This window comes from Caretta caretta, chromosome 7 (genome assembly GCF_965140235.1).
Source record: "Caretta caretta isolate rCarCar2 chromosome 7, rCarCar1.hap1, whole genome shotgun sequence".
Lineage (NCBI taxonomy): Eukaryota > Metazoa > Chordata > Testudines > Cheloniidae > Caretta > Caretta caretta.
In genome coordinates this window covers 724400-740200 of record NC_134212.1, presented here as the reverse complement: position 1 = coordinate 740200, position 15801 = coordinate 724400, and the positions used below count along the sequence as shown (strand labels likewise).

Genomic DNA, 15801 nt, shown 5'->3' with positions numbered 1-15801 from the left:
GCGCAGAGATTCCAGCTGCCTGCACACAGCTGTCTTGATCCCCTCAGCCTTATTACTGATGCCCTCCCCTGTGCTCCTGGCTCCAGTATTTACCACTGCAGAGTCCAGCCCCGGTTCACCCCACCCCATGCTCTTGTGCAGGAGCCTGTATATTCCAATTGTCCAAGGGAACGAGAGTCCAACTCAGCCCATTACACACAACTGTCTCCACGAGGCAGCAGGCTGGAGCCAGTATGAACAGGACGTGTCCCGTTAGAAGAGCTGTGCTCCGAGTTCTCCTGGGGAAGTCACGGATCAGCATGACGACGAGCTGGAAGACTCTAGAAAGGGGAGGAATGTTCCTAGTGGAAATTTCAGTGTGCTTCTGCTTGGTCCCAGTTAACGGCATGAGACGGCCACCCCTTCTTGGGCATTGTTTATCAGGGCAGAGAAAGAGCTACCAGCAGGGCTGATGGATGGACAGAACAAACTTTACCCTACTGGTTGCTACTGCCTCTGCCTGGCCATCTCTTGGGACTGCAGAATCCAGCATGACTCTCTTGGGTGTTCATCCTGAGTGGGAAAGGCATCCTTACCAGACAGACCCAGGGAGGGACATCAGCTGCACTGGCTTTTGCTAAATCCTGAACACTGGGGTCCTGCTGTCATCCCTCCCGGGGGTCACTTTTCCTTCTCCTACCTTGTTTCTCTTCCTTCCCCTCTTATAAGACAGAGGCAAAAGTCTGGCTGAGCTGCCAAGACAGTGCCTCCTTTTACAACAGACTGGGAGCCTGTGACCAGAGAGGCAGCTTAGCCAGCGTCAGTGAGGGGCTACGCTGGGCCTCTGTTACTCCAGCAGGGAGGTTGCAAACAAAAGCAGCCATCAAGATACAGAAGCTGTATTTGTCTTTGCTATTTCCCCCTCCCCTTGGGCCATTATCTTCCCGTCATCTGATCCTATTCATTTCAAGACAAAACGACAGCAGCAGCTTGAGACCATCAAAATGACCGCCTGCGGCACAGAGAGGACCCTTCAGACTAGCTACGGAGACGGTCAGTGGTTTCTCTCTGTAACACGGACTCCACACACACACACCAAGTGCAATTAAAGGCTCTACCTGTTTTTCTTCTGTTTCACTAGATTGAGGAGAGGTCAATACAATTTAAATGGCGGCTGTTGTGATGGGAGTCACCAGCGACAACTCAGCAGGAAACCCCACATAATAGTGAACAAGGGCTTAACAACATCTTATCCCTCACAGGCCCTCAACACTCAGAGTCCCTCAATGTGCAGGCTCCTCCTCTCCATCCCTTGCTCCCCAGACTCCCCTCCCAAGTACCCCAGCTCGCTGGTGCGGCAGAAAGGCAGTGATCAGACTCGAGGCTGCTGGAATTCCCTTCATTATGGAAAGCAACTCATTTGATTTTAGCCTGTGTCCTGGCAAACCCCCGGCTTCCCACCATGCCCCCCTGCACTGTGGGAAAGCACAGCCACCACACAGCCCAAGGTGTAGGCCGAGCCCCTGTGCTGTGCAAGCCTCACTGCCTGCTCTTAGCAATTACATCTTCCTCTGCCATGGGCACCCCGGGGTTCAGGGGAACAGACTCAGATGTCAATGGGTGCAGTTCAGTTCGAGCAGGTCCCCGTCCCCCCCGCCACATGACACTTCACTTCAAGTCTCCTGTGCACATACTGAACACTCACTGCCAAGCACAGAGCGCACCTCCAGCATCGGGAGAGCTGAGCATGCAGGCGGGAGAGACCAGAGACCCTGTACTGACGGAATCAGCGGGGCTGAGACTGGCATGCAGTTCAGGTCAGGTGGGACCGCCACCACCAGCTCTGCCTCCACACACTTATGTTATTCATGCATATGGACTGAGGCAAAAATCACCGGGAGCAATTCTCTGGCCTGTATTATACAGATAATGGCCCCCTTCTGAGCTTCAGTCTCTGAACCCACTGCACTCCAGGTCTTCAGAGCAGCATGAATACAGTTCTCCTTCCCTAAACCTGACCTTCATTTTGCTAAGAAATGGTCTGCTCTGGTGCACCTCACCTGGGTTTCGGGACCTCCAGTGGGCTGCTTCCGACCCTCAGGAAGGTGTCCGAATGGTTTGAGGAGGAGGAGCTAGAGGACTTTGCTTCCTGGTAAGGCAGTCTGTCTTCAGACTGTGGGGTCCGGCTCCAGAGCACTGTTTGGGGAGAGGACGTGCGGCTCTTCCTCCTGCAGGACAACAGGAGCCCTGGGTGAGAAGTCAGCTTCCCCATGCAAGAAGCCATTCCACCTCAGGGCAGAGATTCCCCCCTCCCCCGCCCCCAACTACAGAGATTCAGCTCCCTCCAAGCCCAGGAGAACAAATTAGTCAGGTGTAACTGCACCAGCAGAGTCTGCCAGACAGATGTGCCCTGCCCCCAGCATCTTCTGAGCTCTTGCCCTCCCCCCTCCCCCCCGAGCCAGCTCACACTTCTGGAGTGTGGCACGTCAGAGAAGAGAGGGAGCAAGAGGCCACCTCGGCCCATCACCTAGGGGCCAGGCCAGGATTGGCCCATCCGGGACCATCCTAATGTCCTGCCCCATCTCATTTTAACATGCCCTAAGCGCCAGGCCTCCCAGCACGTCTCTGGGGAAAGACGACTCCAGTCGAATGGCAATTCTCCAGTGAACGCCCATAGCTGCGTGCAGTGCGGTCATGAAGGGTTCGCCTGCACTGCAATGAAACACTTGCAGCTGGATCGTGTCAGCTGACTCAGCTTGCGGGGCTGTAAAATTGAGGTGTAGACATTTGGGCACAGGGACCCCTCCCTCCTCATGGGGACCCAGAGCTTGGACTGCAGCCTGAGCCCAAACGTCTACACTGCAATTTTACTTCCCCAAGAGCTGGAGTCAGCCAACGCAGGCCAGTGGTGGGGGTTTCACAGCAGCGTAGACATATCCAGGGGAATAAACCTGTGTAAGCAGCTCAGAGGTGAGGGATCCGAGAGGACAGAACAAGTCAGCCAGCCGTGCCAGGCCTCTGATCACTGTCACTCCTCTCTGACATTCCTCCATTTGGGCCCCCTGCTGACAGGGGGCAGCCGCATCACAGCTTGAGACAGTGCTGCTCTCCCTACATGGGTGGCATGTCTCTGCATTGCCCTTCTTCTAGTCAGACCACATGCCAAACTCCTGTCCAGTTTGCTGCCCACCACCGCCTCCCGGCTGACAGCCATTACTGCTTCCCTTACATGCCTGCCCACGAAGGGAGAGTTCTGAACTGATCCCCCAGCCTTGCAAGTCAATCAGGGTTCCCCTCAGACACCAAGGATTTTCTGGCAGGAGCGTCAGCTCCATTCTCCCAAACGACAAGCAGTTGGCCAAAGCCCTCTCTAGCCCTTACTCTCTTGCTGGTACTGTAGTGTTGTCCTCAGTGCAAACCAGCAGAGCTAATGAAATGCCCCATATGGTGACAAGAACTGGGGCAGGCAGAGCCCTGAAGGAAGGTTTTAAATCCAAGGACCCCTACAAGCTAGTGTGGCCATCCTGGCTTCCAAAGAGACCACAAGCACAGACAGCAGAGAATCCACAGCTAAACCCATCTCTTTGTGCAGAGGAGGAGAACCCTGTGTCCTCCCTTCACCCCCCAAGGGCTTGTCTGCACCATGGGGGCTCCCGTGCCATAGCTGGGGTGCCCCAGCAATGCTGCTGTCACAGCCACGGAGGGTTTCCGCTGCTGGAGGAACTTCACCTCCCCGAGAGGCAGTAGCTAGGCTGAGAAGCATTCTTCTGTCAACCAAGCTGTGTCTGGGGGTGAGGCAGGCACAGCGAAGGTGTTCAGTTTTTTCACACCTCTGAGCAAGTACTTATGTTGATCTAAACATTTAGTGTAGACCAAGTCTCAGATGTCCCACACCTCAGCCGCTAACGGCGTGCTATGGACCTCACATCAACGCTCTGCCAACATTCCTCCCTGCATAACCTGCAAGGATCTCCGTGTATAGCTAAGCAAGGAGTGCCTGGCATTTGGCAGAACGCATGTACGCCGAATCGTTTGGCACCCACAGCAACGCCCCAGCCCCCCGGCACCCACAGTAAGTGAGCGAAGCAAAAAACACACAAGTGTGAGTCAACCCCACAAGAACAGCAGCTGTTTCCTCCTCTAGTTTTCCCAGTGCACCCTGGCTAGTCCATGTTTTGCTTCAGCAGGAAGCGCCTGGGGGACGAACAATGCTATTCAGGTTTTGAGTCTGTGGCCTACCGTTGTGGGTCCTATGAAGTACTGGCCATTACCCAGAGCCCTGGGGTGGGGGAGCTGCTTTGTACTTGTCGCGGTCGAGTTGCAGTGGACAGCCAGTCGCTTGTGTTAGAGGTGACCCTGCACTAGGTCAGGTATACAAGTGCGCTGTTTCAGGCTTCTCATCCCTGCTCTCATGGTCCCCAGGTTCGTTAAACATCTCACTGCACCAGGCGTGAGGAAGCCTGGGCTGCCAGAAGCGTGCCGCAGGTTACTCTCCCCCAGAGCGTCTCCAGACGCCCCAAGCACAGCCCAAATTTAATTTAAAATAATTGCAGCACAAAATAGCACTGCTGCTCGCGTTTCGGGAGAGGAGAGAAAAAAATTAAACTCAGAGGGGCAATCCCAGAGAAAGGCTCTGAAATCCCCAATCCCAGCTGCCCCTACAACAATGAGCCTGCCAGATACCCCCCCTTTCCTGACCCCAATTTCACCATTGTGGCTTCATACCAGCCACAGGGTAACCAGACCTAGGAGAGACTCTCTCCCGTCACTTTTCAGGAGAAGTGGTCAGTGTTTTGCAATCTTTTCGGAGCCATCTTCAAGAGCTGTAAGTAACAGTCTAGCCAGCTTCCGCCCGCAGGCCAGCCACTTGGCTTTACAGAGGCTGCTCTTAGCTTGGGCGGCCCACTGTACAGGGTTAACCCCGGCTCCAGCTGGCATCACCACTCTGCGCAAGTGGGAGGAGATGCCAGCTGGGTGCACGGGGAGGGAGGACTGCTCCAAGAAGTCCTGCTTTTGGAGGGATCATTCTTCACCCAAGTCCCCTGTGAGATGCAGAGTCACTAATGGGAAGTGAGAAAGCCACTCCAGGTATGGAACCACTGGGGCAAACAGACCCGCAGCTCCGCAGTGGGCAAGACTGCCCGAAACAACTGGCTTTGATGTGATTTCAGTGCATTTCAGAAACAAACAGAGCAGCTGCTCTGTCCTCAGATCATTGGCCAGGCTGTAGGCGAAGGCCTCCTGCAGAAGCACAAGGCAGCCCCTCATGGCAGGAGCATTCTCAGGACCTGCTGTAACAGAAGGCCCTGGAGCTCTGTAGCACGGGTCTGGGTTAGTACTACTCACAGCTGAATTCCTTCCTTCTTTCTCTCCGCAGTGTCTTGCTGGTCCCTGTGCCACATGGAGTGGGCGCTCAGCAAGGGGATGGCAACTCCCTGCTCAATACGCCACCTTCTGAGCACTGCATAAGGCAACACCTTGAACCTGCCCCTGCCTGCTATGCCCTGGCCAGGTGCTTGGGTGGCTTCTTACCAAGCGGCCTGGGTCTGCGCGCCAGCTGGCATCAGCTCCACCACCTCAGAGGTGAAGCTCCCAGATGCTCCTGGTGAACTCTCCAGCACTAGGGAGAAGTCACTGCTCAGGCTTGTGGTGCTGCCCCGATCCCTCTGCTCTGCAAGAAGGAAGACAGAAGAAGACTGAAGCCAAGCCTGGAAGCCTTTGATTAGCCATGTCCCCATCCTACTTCCCATCCCAATCCCTTGCTGGTGCCCAAGGGCTTCATGCGAACACCTCGTGGCACTTCCCCCACAAACCCACTCAGCCCTGAGCTCCTTATGCACACCCAGGGGAGTGGCCAGCGCTCCGGGATAGCACTCACTGAGCATGCAGATCTCTTCCACAGTGAAGCCAGGCAGCAGGCTCTTCCTCCTGGGGGGAAAAGGAAACAGTTACATAGGATCAGAGCCATGGGGATGTCCGCTGCCATCCTGCCAGGCCAGGCCAGGAGAGCGAAGAGGGGATCCCAGAGCACTAACTGACCCTCGACCTGTCCCTAGCCCTCACGCCCTCTGCCTTCCGTCACGGCAGCAAAGGTTGCAAACAGAATGGGGCTTGTCCCTCTGCTCGCCTGGCACATGACAGAACTGGTGTTTGGAGTGCTGTGGGTCCCAGTGTTCCCCTTACAGGGACGGGGGCAGTGAATGAGGAGCCGACCCGGAGCAGTCCCTGGCTGGGGTGATGGTAACGGACATGCTTCTACCCCCACTCCCAGCTGGGGTGGGAAGGGAGGAGAGCGCTCAGCTCCTGCAGCCTGGAGGGACCCGGCAAAACCCTATGCAGAGAGGCTTAGTTAAAGTCGTGAGAAGCCTCCCCCAGGAGGGGCTGGATTCCTGCCATCTCTACACACCGAGGGGCTATTGTTCAGCCATCTCTCCTCCCCCAAGGCCCTTGACTTACAGCAGCACAGACAGGACTTGCTGTGGGCCAGAAGGCGAGTCAGAGCCCTCTCGGCCATCGGCTCAGCCGGGCTAATGGACCCCCCAGACACTTCATTCAGTGGAGAGCACATTTCAGCCTGGGCAGCTTTTCCGAGTGTGACGTGCGCACCTCACAAGCCTTGGCCCCATTCTTCAGCCTTCTGAGTGCAGAATAAATTAAGGGAAAGTGGGCCAGGACACGAGGGCTTCCATCTCCCCATGGTAACAGCACTAACGAGTCGCTTGGCTCTAGTCCAGGCAGCAGCTGGCGCAAGCTCCTTACCTCTGCAGCGTCACAGCAGAGAACTCCTCAGAGGTGATGTGCTTCAGAAAATTGAAGCAGAAAAAGAAAATCTGAGCAAAGGAAGAGAGAAGAGAAGCTTGAGAAAAATCCACAGGGGCTGCAGCCTCTTACTTTAATGGGGGGAGGATGCTGAGGGGAGGGGGCAGCAGTGCATCTACATCTACCACCAATGTCCACCATTAGCCACAGCCACATTTTGGGCCTTCTGTCTCAGAACCCGCTGCTGGCTTGCCCTGGATCGGAGTGTGGAAGTCCCCCGTGTGGCACCACCCCCCTTCCCTGACCAAGGGGAGGTTCCTTTGCCCTCTGAATGGGCCAGCTGGGAGAGTGCAACCCAGGCACGCACCAGTCGAGAAGGCCAGGACAGCTTCTCTATCCTTGCCAATGCAGCACCAGTGGGCGAGGGTCACTCAGCAGCAGCTTGCCAAGAATAGGGACGCTCAGGAGAGCGGTGACCTCCCCAACACCAAATATCACGGCACAGCCTGCTCTCTGATCTGGCTGTGCCCCACATGGCTCCCGCCACCCGGCACAAATGTCTCTTGCCAGAATGACAGCAACAGGACAGCTTATCGGCAAGGATCACAAGTCAGGACTGTGGTGCATCAGCCGACAGCTAAATAGCAGCTATGAACCCCCCCCTCCCGCGGTGCCAGAGCACCCGGAAGAGAGGCACGTGGTTTAGCCACCCAGTTTGTGAACAACTTCTCAACTAACTATTTTTCAGCACTCCGAATTCAGAAGCCTGAAACGTCCCTTCTCAGAGCTGAACCAAACCGTTATGTCTCCAGGCACTTTTGTCCGAGATGAGGTAAGGAAGGCCCTTACTAACAGGACATGTCGGGATTACAAGATCTAACCCACCCACATATAGTCCTTGGGCCCTGGGACAGCGTTCTTTCATGGAAGTAAGGAGCAGACAGTGCTAATACCGCCAAGGTCAATGAGATACCCAGCCAGGTCAATAAGATGTTGAGCTGCAAAGACTGCTGCTACCTTGAGCCTGCTGCCTAGTGGGTAGAGTACTGCGTTCAGACCCTGCTCACCTACTGCCTCCTGCAGGGCCACTCACCTCTTCTCCTTTACTGAGCCGATCAACCAACATGTGCCTGGAAAGAGAGCAAGGGAAAGGAGATCACAAAGTAGGAACGAGAACGAGCAGTGATGGACCAGGCCATGAGCGGTCAGGGACAGCCAGCGGCCTTAAGCGTCAGGCAGAACCTGCACGAGCCCCTCCCACCAAGCAAGGCGGCAAGCAGCTCAAAGCAGATGTGCCAAGTCCCCTAAGGAAAACCATCCCCTCAACCCAAGCAGGTCACCCACTAACCAGACCACGAGAGGGCCCCTCTGAGAGCCTGCCCACCCCTGGGCAGTGTCTGCACCCCTCAGTGAACCTACCCAAAAAGGAACCAGTCATAGGCCACTGTCAGGTAAAGAATCTCCGCAGGCTCCAGTGAGGCATGGATAAGCCCATCCTGGAAAGGAAAGAGGAGGGAAGCCTCAGGGATGCAGCAGCCACTAGAGCTGGGACTGAGGGTGCAAGCCCCACTGGGAATCGCCAAGGAGAGTGTCTCCCAGCACCACACGGGGGACATCCAGCTGGCTCTGCCCCACTCCACGTGCGGACCAGCCCCATCTCCATTACATGGCATCTCATGTCCAAAGCAATGTCTCGTCAGGCTGCAAGTGCAGATGCAGCCCTAATGCAGAGCTGTAGGTGCCTTACCTTGCCCCCTGGGAATACTGGGCCTCAGTACACGCCAGCACGCCAGGCCGTGCCTCCAGAGCCCATTCCTACACCCCTCTCCAGACACTGCCTTGGTAGCTAGGAACAGTGACTGCTCTTCACCCTCTTTGGGTCACACGGCTGCTCCACCACCCCAAGCGGTCACTCCCCGAGGCACAACAAGTCCGTTCCGTACTCACAGCCCACAAGGAGAGGCGCAGGAGGGCGACGAAGAGAGGGGTTCGGTCCCAGCCGGATATACAGTGTACCAGGAGCCCGCTGTCATCTGCTCCAGGGGCGGGAAGGAGAGGGAGAGAGAGAGCTTTGTAAGGAGAATGGAGCATTACTTGCACCGTATCTGTGATTCACTACACACCACCCCCATGCAGCACCGAGGGCTGTTTGCAGGGGAGGGAAGCAGGAGCACAGCTGGTCTTACTACCTAGAACATCGTCTTGGGAGAGGGCTGTCTCCAGAATGAAGAACTTGGAAGGTCCCTGATTCAGCATGCCATGCCAAGCTGTTGAGATCCTAGTCTCCCCAACTGCTAGGAGTAAGGAACCCCATGACAGGGGACCAACAGCCTGCCCACAGCCTCGAGTTGCCCAGTTACACCGCCTCTAGCCCCTCACCAGTCAAAGCACCAAGTCTGCTTGAGGAGAACATTTCCATCATTTCCCCAGTCTGAATGAGCTAGACCTCAGCTCCAGGAGCAGCAGGTCCCCTTTCACCCCCGAGATGTGATGACATCTCCACAGAGCAGAGCGGCCAAGAACAGACCACCACCACCTCCATTGTACAGACCGTTCACAGGCATGTGGCAGGAGCACACAACTTGGCTGCTAAGTCACCCCTGGCTCCTCCTAGGCGTTGGCAGAGATTGGATGGATCTAACTCTGTGCGTGCTGGGTGCAGTGTCTGACACTGCCCTAGATCTACATGCCACCAGCCCACAGCTGAGGGGCTTGGCAAGAAGCAAATGAAAACGAAAACAGATAAAAGAAGACCCCCCCCTTTTGGAGCCCCTTCTGAGGCCACACCCAGAGAAACAGCCCCAGCAATACAGGAACAGCAGGGTTTTCCCTTCAGCATCTACAAACCCTAGTCCTAGTGCACAGCTTGCAAAAGCACTGAAGTGACTTGGAGCCCATCTCATCACATCAGGGAGGTTCAGAGCTGGGGGAAAATGGGACCCTGGCCTTTGACAATCTAATTTTTACATAATCAGCCACCCTGCCAGTGGGGGAGGAGAAGCCTCGTCCAGGGGTTGGGATTTTCCTGGGTAACAGGACTCCCCTTTGAGTACTGAAGTCCAGGACAACACCCCACAAGGGGCAGGAAGAGAGAGTCAGATTCTCTACAAGGCCTGGCCAATAGCAGTGTTAAATGCCCTGGAGAAGGCCCATAAGCTCTGGCCACAGAGCCAGCTGGGAGTGCAGAGAAGGAACAAATCTCACCGTCCCCATTGATGAGTGAGATCAGCAGCTTCAGGTAGTTCTGTGTCTGTTGCACCAGGTCCCAGCTCTGTGGAGAACAGGAGGTGAGGCCCTTCATACAATTAACCACTGCCCTGCAGCATAGGGAGCCTGCTCTGCTCTCTCCGTGGCCGAGTGCAGGAAGAGGGCGCTAGGGCTAAGACAATCCCATGGCAATGTCCAAGGGGGCAGTCCTCCCACTCCCTACCCAGCCTCCCACTGGCATGCCAAGGTGCCAGCCGTGCCATCCAGGAGGCCCTGCAGACAAGACAAAGATTGGGACCAGGGGCTGGGCTATGAAAACAATTCTGCTGCTCACAGGACTTCCCCAAGAGGCTGGTCAAACCGCCGAGAACAGGTTCTTTTGACTAAAGGGAGGACACAGAACCCATTTTGCCATCACAACAGCAGGGCGAGCCAAGCTGCATAGGAAATACAGACATTCTGCTGAGCTCTCCCTGAGCCACAGTATGTTCAGAACAACGACACAGAGCCAATGAACTCCCTGCTGGGTGCCAACCCACTTCTGCCAAAGCCCCAGATGCGTATGGGGAAAGGTGACTGAGCGGTGGTGTTCCAGCTGCAGAGCGTGCTGGTTCAGGCATGCCGTGGTGAGGAGAGCCTCCCCTGCGACTGGAGTGCTCTGCCTGCAAGTCTCAGACAAGCTTAAGTGACCCCCTCCCCTTGCTCCGCAGACAGGTAACAGACCGCAGGAACCACGGCATTCCCAGCAGGAGCACAGGAGGGTGGCTAAATCCAGAGAGCTCAAATGCTAAAGGGACACAGGAAGCAGATATTTTACCTCCCTAAACAAAACCCTTCCAGTGCCCTATTAGCACGATCACAGCCCATCGGCATTTGGCCACCAAGTGGTGACTGACTGCAAGAGGCTCTGCCTCTGCGGCAGCCTGCACTCCCCACCCCAGCAAGGCTGCACTGGGGGAATGCACGGATGGTGCAGGCAACTGAGCCGTCTAATCTCCCCCTGCCATCGAATGAAAGGCGGCTCCTCTCAGCCCTGCTTCAGCAGCAGCAAGTCAGAATGCTGCAGCAGCACCCGAAAGCACCGTGATGGTCAGACGTCCAAAGACACGTGCCCAGCTCTGCAAAGCCAGCACTCTCAGAAACAGATGAGTGGAGAAAGGGACACACCATATGCCTAGACGGCAGGGGCACATGTCCTCCCAACATTTTAGGCTGGGCCTTTCATCTGCTCTCCCCCAAGTCTTGTCAGGGTACCTGGGGTGAGCAATTCCCAGAGGTCATCCGCCTGCCCGGTATTCTGATGAATAGAGCCAGCCGTGCTCCAGGGCATCTGTGCTCCCACTGGCTCTGCTCTGAGACTGCTGGTTACTTTTGATTCATGTTGCTTATGTTGGTATTTTAATATTTTCGTTGCTGATCCTTTGACAAATAATGGCACCAACCCTGAGGGGCTGAGAGAGCCTCTTAGTACTCCAGGGTGAGCAGTGGAGGATGGAGCGTGCCAGGCGCTTCCACACTACAGCTTGCCATGGAAAACCGGAGAGGCTGAGGGAGCTCTGGAAGGTCAGGAAGCAAAGTGGAACAGCCTGTAGTATCCCTGTGCTCTAATGCAGCATGGAAACGCCAGCGTCAAGGAAGCCGTGGGAGCCTCAGCAGTAACCTGGGCTGCTGCTGCTGCAGCAGTGAATGAGGGGAGCACACTGGTCAGGTGAAGAGTCGTCCACGTTCCAGTCTGAACTGACTACAGAACCCCTGCCAGTCTGAACCAAGAGCACTGACTCACCTGGCTCCGTGAAGGGCAGAAAGAAAGAAGCCCTGGCTAATAATCTTTCAGTAGTAAATGAAATCTGTCCAGAAGTGCCATGGAAGGCATGCTCCTTCTGGCAGTGTCTAGCGAGCGCGGTAGGGTGTGTGCGCAATACTCGGCATTTACAGAGCTTTTGGCCCAGATTTTGCTTTTTGCTGGTGATGCATCAATACAACAGGATGAAATGCCAGCTATGCCAGAGACGTGATAGCGTGGCATGTATTTTACAATCACCTGTATGTACACCACCTTTGCAGGCCATCACCACACTGAACAATCGCACCTTGAGGACTCTATGGAGCAGGAGGGGTCATTGCTTCAGCAATCAGTCAAACGGGAACACCTTTTCTGTGGGCCCATCTGGAGAACCCAGGTCTCAAGTTCCTTTCACATGCACAACTGCACAAACCAACCCTGTGAGCCTACACAAGCTAGGTCTGTATAGCTAGGATTGGGTAATTTACTGCAGCTACTATTTGGCTACTCTGAAACCGAGGGATGTAGTTTTCAAATCTAAAAAGGGCCTTGCTAGCCGTATGTGAGGGCCCGTAACAAAATGGGGCATATTAGAACAGAACTGCCTATTTCTCTGGAGATTTTGAACCCATCTAGAAAACAGGAAGCCATTTTGCTGTCTCCCCACTGCCCAGTTTAATTTGCAACAGTACCTATGCATGCAAGCAAAATGGCTGAGGCCAGGAATGCCCCACGTTAGCGACATTTCTGGTTTGTGGGTGTAAGTCAGCTGCTTTTCTAGGCAATGCTGCAAGGGGGTATTGGAGTGATTGGACCAGACAAAGGTGGAGGGATGATTCCACAAGGTGACTCCGTGCACACAGGACAACATGGAGATGCTCAGGAGAGAAAAGAAAAGGAAGTGGAGGCTGGTGTCACTGGAAGAGTGGCGGGGACACAGAAGGAGGCCACGCAAGCACACACACTTTGAAAGTAAGAGCAAGAGCAGATGCGAGGACCCCAGTGAAGCAACACTGAGGGGGCAGGAGGCCTGGAGGGCCGTGCTTGGAAGCAAAGGCAGGAAAGGATTTGGCAGTGGCCTTTTGGATGGAACTGCCTCACCTGAAGTGATGAGGGGGGCTCATTCTGTACGTGCAGTTCCCTGCTCTTAGATACAAGGAGCGACAGCCTCATGATCTGAGTGCTTGCATGACAGGCGTGTTCCTGCTCGCAGGCCTCTGCTGCCGGGGAGCCATCCTAGCAGGGCATGCAGGTAAACCTGCCACCTAGACTCACTGGGTGATGCTGCACAACCTGTGCCATGCAAGAGGACAGACCAGAGAACCAGAATGGCCTTACTCTGAATTCACCAGCGAGTGCCCCACTCCTCACCTGGTACTCGCGCCAGTCAATGTTCAAAGACCGGGTCAGAGACACTGGGATACTTAATGGAGCATCTACGTAATCCTGCAAAGAGACACCTCAGTCAATCACAGAGTACTGCTGAAGAGAAGGCATTGGGAAGTAACTAGTTAGTTACAGACAGCAAAACAGCAAGAGATGAACAATGCTTCTAGCAGAAGGGGGCCCAGTAGCACAAACTGCGGAGTGATTTGATCACTGCTCCTGTTCTGGATTCTACCAGTGCACGACTGTTTCTGGATGGGGATATATGCAGTGAGGTGAACAATTATAACCTGCTGGAGTGACTGGCGTGCACCGTGATTGTTTCCCCGATCAGGAGAGGAGAAAGCTGGGGACAAAGCAGTCGCCAGCCATTTCCAAGAGTTCTCCATTGCAGAGCTGTCCCAGAGCCACACCCACCCAAGAACACAGGCTGCTTGAGAGCTGAAACCAGCTGTCTGCAGTGTCGCTCAGCACTCTGTGAACAAAGAAGTGATGCCCTTGCACAGCGCTTGGAGACTGGAAATATTTCAGCTTTGAGAGACCATTCCCCTGAAGAGAGCAGCATATTCCTTCCCCATACAGTACAGAGGCGCTCCCACAGATACTCCACACATCACAACGTGCTGCCCGCCGCCCACCACCCCAGAAATTCTTATGACTTGGGTTATTACCAGACCCCAACACACAGCTTCCCTCATGCTCTCACGCCCACATTCCCCTTGCTCTGCAGCATGCTTCTCCAAAATTGGAGACACCAGGACCGGTAGCTGCAAGGCATTCTTTCCCATTCTCCTTGCACAGCCAGCATCCAGAACAGACTACATCACTTCTGTTAAGCTCTGTCTGCCTCACGAGAGAGAGAAGCATTACAGTACAGCCTACAGCCAGGTGAGTTCAAGGGTCCCCAAGGCCTGTCCCATCCTCCCATGAAGGACAGACAAAGTAAATACAGAGGACATCTATTACATGATGACATCATGTTGCTGGATACCAGGACACCAGAACACCACACTTGCCATAGGAGGCTGGATCATTGGCCTGAGCTGCTCTTTAAGGAGTCAGCGTTCAGAGATGCCCTCCATTTGTTTGGTTTGAGGGCTGCTGATTCCCTTCCCGTGCCAGGGAGGAAGCACAGACTTCACCTGCTATTTTGAAAGTCCAAATTCAATTGCCAGACATAACAGACCCGAGAGCTACCCAGTCAGAAAGATCTTGGTACCTGCTTCCAGTTAAATATGAGACCCTCAGCTCTGTAATCCCGGTCTTTGTACTCCTTAAAAAATTCACAGCCTGCAAGAGAAGAGGTAATGAATGACAGTGCAGACAACTGATCACTAGCAGCAAAAGCCCCTTTGGGACTGGCAGCCTTAGCTCAGGAGCCAGAGGCCCCAGAGCACTACGTGAATCAGCAACAGTATGTCTGTAGGAGTTAAAGAGAAGCAATCAGCCCAGCATGCAGCAATGATCCAAAGTACTGACTCGGAGAAAGCAAACACCAAAGACTGAGCATGTCTGGAGCTTGAGAGACCCTGATATTCCTCCCTTCCCAAACGGCACATTTCACAGAGTGAGCCCCAGCTCCCAGGACCAGCACAAGGCTGTATCAGGATATCAGGAAAAAAAGGGAAGGAGGATCCAGGGAACTACAGGCCAGTCAGCCTCACCTCAGTCCCTGGAAAAATCATGGAGCAGGTCCTCAAAGAATCAATCCTGAAGCACGTGCATGAGAGGAAAGTGATCAGGAACAGACAGCATGGATTCACCAAGGGAAGGTCATGCCTGACTAATCTAATTGCCTTCTATGATGAGATTACTGGTTCTGTGGATGAAGGGAAAGCAGTGGATGTATTGTTTCTTGACTTTAGCAAAGCTTTTGACACGGTGTCCCACAGTATTCTTGTCAGCAAGTTAAGGAAGTATGGGCTGGATGAATGCACTATAAGGTGGGTAGAAAGCTGGCTAGATTGTCGGGCTCAACGGGTAGTGATCAACGGCTCCATGTCTAGTTGGCAGCCGGTATCAAGTGGAGTGCCCCAAGGGTCGGTCCTGGGGCCGGTTTTGCTCAATATCTTCATAAATGATCTGGAGGATGGTGTGGATTGCACTCTCAGCAAATTTGCGGATGATACTAAACTGGGAGGAGTGATAGATACGCTGGAGGGGAGGGATAGGATACAGAAGGACCTAGACAAATTGGAGGATTGGGCCAAAAGAAATCTGATGAGGTTCAATAAGGATAAGTGCAGGGTCCTGCACTTAGGATGGAAGAATCCAATGCACCGCTACAGACTAGGGACCGAATGGCTAGGCAGCAGTTCTACGGAAAAGGACCTAGGGGTGACAGTGGACGAGAAGCTGGATATGAGTCAGCAGTGTGCCCTTGTTGCCAAGAAGGCCAATGGCATTTTGGGATGTATAAGTAGGGGCATAGCGAGCAGATCGAGGGACGTAATCGTTCCCCTCTATTCGACATTGGTGAGGCCTCATCTGGAGTACTGTGTCCAGTTTTGGGCCCCACACTACAAGAAGGATGTGGATAAATTGGAGAGAGTCCAGCGAAGGGCAACAAAAATGATTAGGGGTCTGGAACACATGAGTTATGAGGAGAGGCTGAGGGAGCTGGGATTGTTTAGCCTGCAGAAGAGAAGAATGAGGGGGGATTTGATAGCTGCTTTCAACTACCTGAA

At 54.4% G+C, this 15801-nt stretch overlaps 1 protein-coding gene across 7 annotated transcripts in view; it reads right to left on the bottom strand.

Moving 5' to 3' along the window:
• Positions 1–15801, bottom strand: part of MTMR14 (myotubularin related protein 14) — a 55417-nt gene that overhangs the window by 15338 nt on the left and 24278 nt on the right. For 5 of the 7 annotated variants that reach the window (XM_048857458.2, XM_048857462.2, XM_048857457.2 and 2 more), the window contains exons 8-17: positions 14334–14404; positions 13100–13174; positions 9943–10009; positions 8686–8771; positions 8158–8234; positions 7832–7868; positions 6739–6809; positions 5858–5907; positions 5512–5650; positions 2040–2207 (exon numbers count right to left, since the gene is read on the bottom strand). In XM_048857458.2, coding sequence (XP_048713415.1) covers positions 2040–2207; positions 5512–5650; positions 5858–5907; positions 6739–6809; positions 7832–7868; positions 8158–8234; positions 8686–8771; positions 9943–10009; positions 13100–13174; positions 14334–14404 — 841 coding nt within the window. The remainder of the gene's footprint in view (positions 1–2039; positions 2208–5511; positions 5651–5857; positions 5908–6738; positions 6810–7831; positions 7869–8157; positions 8235–8685; positions 8772–9942; positions 10010–13099; positions 13175–14333; positions 14405–15801) is intronic. The other 2 variants (XM_048857459.2, XM_048857465.1) reach the window with 1 other exon arrangement.